Source organism: Chironomus tepperi, unplaced genomic scaffold, assembly GCF_022539635.2.
Source record: "Chironomus tepperi strain 1889 unplaced genomic scaffold, CSIRO-AGI_Ctep_v1 contig_137, whole genome shotgun sequence".
Classification (NCBI taxonomy): domain Eukaryota; kingdom Metazoa; phylum Arthropoda; class Insecta; order Diptera; family Chironomidae; genus Chironomus; species Chironomus tepperi.
The window spans coordinates 2,171,653-2,175,450 of record NW_027226259.1 but is presented as its reverse complement, the minus strand read 5'-3'; the positions used below and the strand labels follow the sequence as shown (position 1 = coordinate 2,175,450).

The 3,798-nt window shown below is 29.3% G+C and overlaps 1 protein-coding gene across 1 annotated transcript; it reads left to right on the top strand.

The window, feature by feature from the left end:
- Nucleotides 1-726: 726 nt before the first annotated feature.
- On the top strand, nucleotides 727-3,105 carry LOC139087922 (uncharacterized). Its single transcript, XM_070636892.1, has 3 exons — nucleotides 727-877; nucleotides 938-2,428; nucleotides 2,762-3,105. Exons 1-3 carry the CDS (start codon nucleotides 727-729, stop codon nucleotides 3,103-3,105), a joined length of 1,986 nt encoding a protein of 661 aa, XP_070492993.1.
- The last annotated feature ends 693 nt before the right edge of the window (nucleotides 3,106-3,798 follow it).

Sequence of the window (3,798 nt, the reverse complement as noted above, 5' to 3'; positions counted from 1 at the left end):
TGCAGTCATTAATTGTGATCAAAATTGCAAGGCAATATAACACACGCAATTTTGCATGCAAATGACGCAATTAATTAAAAGGGAATTTTTTCTTATTCATACTGTAGAATTATTTCATTCACACATATTATGCAATAAGTTTGAATGCCATCATTACAAAATTCAATGAAACGCATTTTGTTCTTACACATCAGTCTTTTAAGAAACACTCCAGAACATATGACTGAAATTTACATGGCTAAGTTTAAAAATTTCTGAACATCTATGAATGAAAAAGTAAGAACAAGTGAAATTTTTAGTAAAGTTGATTTATGCAATTTTTCTAACGCCTTCAACATTTAAGTGTAATAAATAATTCACCTACACGTGCTACTATGTACAATTCTTATGTGTAAATTTATTCACAATTTATTTTCAACTTAACTTCAGCTCACAATTTATTATGCAATGTTGTTGCTTTTCGCTTTTTAATATTAACTCGAAAAATTCGTGCTTTATAAATATTTACATACTTCTTAATGATATTTAATTGGGATTTTTTTTGCACATGCTTCGTTTGTATTAAGTTTATATCATTTTGACAGCAGGAACTGAATTGAAATTTTCGAGTAGATTATTTCATGTATTATTTGTTCTTTAAACAATTTTTTTGCTTGCTCGAAATTTATTTTTAATCACAGTAAGCCAAAATATTTTATTTTTTAGCACTTTGATAACGTCAAAATTATGAGTTGTTCATTCAAAATTAGTAAAAGTGATTATCCTTACATAACTCCTGATGAAGAGTACCGTTTTAAATTGATTGAAGATTTCAAATGCATTTCGAAAAATGCTAGAAGTCTCCTTCAAAAAGTTATTAAGGAAGATGCATTGAAAAGTAATATTTAGAATTGAATTGTTATTTAAACGATTATTAATAAGTTTTGATTATTTTCAGATAAACAACTTGAAAAATATAAAAAGAAGATACGTGGACCTGATTGGTATGAAGAATTAACTGAAAGACAAGTGGCTGCAGCAAACCTGCTATTTTCTGCCCTTCAAAAAGATAGCATTGATTATCAGTTAAAACGCACAAAACATGTACTTCTCGGCATCGCAGTCAATCCATTACCAAGCACTAAACAGTTAATAAAAGCTATTAAATTTTCAAATAATAGTGATTTAGCATTTTTGTGGTATCTGTACCACAAGGTTTATCATTCGTATCACGAAACTTGCACACAGAGAAAATATTCACTTAATGAACGTGTGATTTTATCATGCATTTGCCATCTGGATATGCTAGTAACATTAAGAGAACTTGATAAAATTTTACCAAAACCAAACATTAGCAAAAATATCAAAATTAATAAAAGATTTAAAAAGAAGAAAGTGAAATATCCTCACATCCTTCCACCACGACCAGAGCCACCGTTATATATTTATGAAATGTATAAGGATCCTTTCTATGTGATTGAAAATGAATCAAATCGATGGTTTTCAAAGGACATTTTGGTATTTTCAAACTCTCATTGTATTGTTAAGAAAATCCTTGCTGAAGAAATATCAAAAGTTCCAAATAAATTATCCTCATCAAGTGAGAAGAATCTATGTGCCAGACATCTTAATGAATTTTCAAAATTTTATCAGCTAATGAAATGTTTGAAAGATGAAAACGAAAATATTGAATTCAAGGAAAATAACCATCTCCATCTTAGCATTCCAGACCGTGAAATTGAATATGGAATGTTTTTAGAATTTCAAAAATATGAAAATGAATTCATGCAAAATCTTGAAAACACAGAAACGGACATCATTATGAAAACGTTACTAGCTCAAATGTTTAATGATTCTTTTAATCAACGTTATCTTCATCTATGTGAAAAGTGTGAAGACTTATCGATTCCAAATGATAGCAATACTCTTTCTGGATATGAAAATGATGACGATGACGATGATGATATGAATATATACATAAAAACTTTGAAATCATCGTCATACGATCCATTAATCATCAAATATTTTCAACGTCCATCAATCGATGGTAGTCATCCATTAATATTTGATTACGAGAAAATTTTCTCGGTAGATTTTCTCTATGACCATGGTGTGGTAAAAAATTCGATTAACACAGCACTAAAGTTGAATAAATATTTGACTGAGGATAACGCAATTACCGCTTGCCTTCGAGACATGTGGCAAACCAAATTGAAAGAGTGGAACGAGAAGCGTCAAGCGGAAATTGAAGAGAGACAGAAACGCGTTGTGGCCGATTTCAGTAAAATTGGAAAAAATAAAGAGAAAATTTTCAAGTTGCTACGTGAGGCGATTGTTATAATGAGAAAAAATTCCAAGTTTGTACTTGCTGCATTACCCCAATGCCATCGATTACCTATATTAAGGGAATGGATATTGCAGAGATATGGAGTTAAATATATTGATGAAAGTTTATTCAAAACAAAGTATGGAATGGATGGAAAATATCTTTAATAAATGAACTTTAAAACTTTTAAATTGATAATAATTTTGACTTCAGGCTGTCCCAGATTCGGAAATAAAGCTCATATTAGTAGACAATCACTTTATTATAAATGAAGTGTCAACAATTCAGAAATGCAAATTTTCAATTCTCGCTGACATTTTTTGATAATTTTAAACAACTTGTGACATTAAAAAAATACAAAGTTTTTTCTATAAAAAGACTTTACAAATTGAAATATCTATTCATAAAACTGAAATCCATTGAAAATAATCATGAAAATTTTCTTTATTCTTATAGTTACAGCCTCTTGTGCCGTTTATTTAAATGCAGATAATGGTCGTGATAGTGGTCAATCAAGACCACCACTAAAGCTTCCAACATACAACTGCACTCAGTGGGAAAAATGGCTCAATACTACTTGGCGCGAGATTTCACTTCCTCATCTTTATGACTGCACTCGATTCTATGAATGTAACGATATCGTAATTATTGAGAAGGCTTGTGCTGATCGACATCGTACACGTTATGATCCATTTTCAAAAAGATGTGATTGGAATTACAAGACAAAATGCTTTACTTTTTATGACTTTAGCAAGACCTATGAATCATTAGTAGGAAAGCAGAATTGGATGGCAAATTAGAAGAAAAAGTGTACATTATAATAAATTGTCAAACTTTTACAAGTGTAATTTTATGTAGTGCTAAAATGCTTCTGCTCTCAATAAAATTGCAAACACACCTGCATTTAATGTTTAAAAAATCATAGCAAGAAACTGAATTTTTCTTTTTTCAATCTTTAGTATAGAATTTTTTTTCTTTTCACAATGCGAATATAAATCTCAAACAGAAAATGGAAAAAAGAGAAGAAAAACATCAGATGGCTTTAATATCCCTGATTGCTTTTTAATAACCTTAATGGAATCAATTGAATTGAATAGAAGAACAAGAAATTTTATTTTTTCTGAATTGAATTCCAGCTATTGTATTGGAATTGGGTTTTTAAAGTCAATTATGCAGCGATTCCTTAAAAAATATAAAATCAAGTTAAATATTTCAAAAATGACGTCAAATCACTTAGAAATAAAAAAAAAACTTTTTTAATTAAAAGTTTACTCTTTGTAAAAATTGTACATTGAGAAACCCTTTAACAATCTACGAGCATTCAGCCTTTCAAGTGATTATTATTCAGACAATTAAAAAAGGAAACAAACATGAGCATACAATTTTATGCAAGAGCAAATAAATTTGTTGCATAATTCAAACAAATAAAAAAAATTCTCATTTCCACAAGTCTCACTTATTTCCACCCATGTCCTTTCTGCATTCCACGCTGA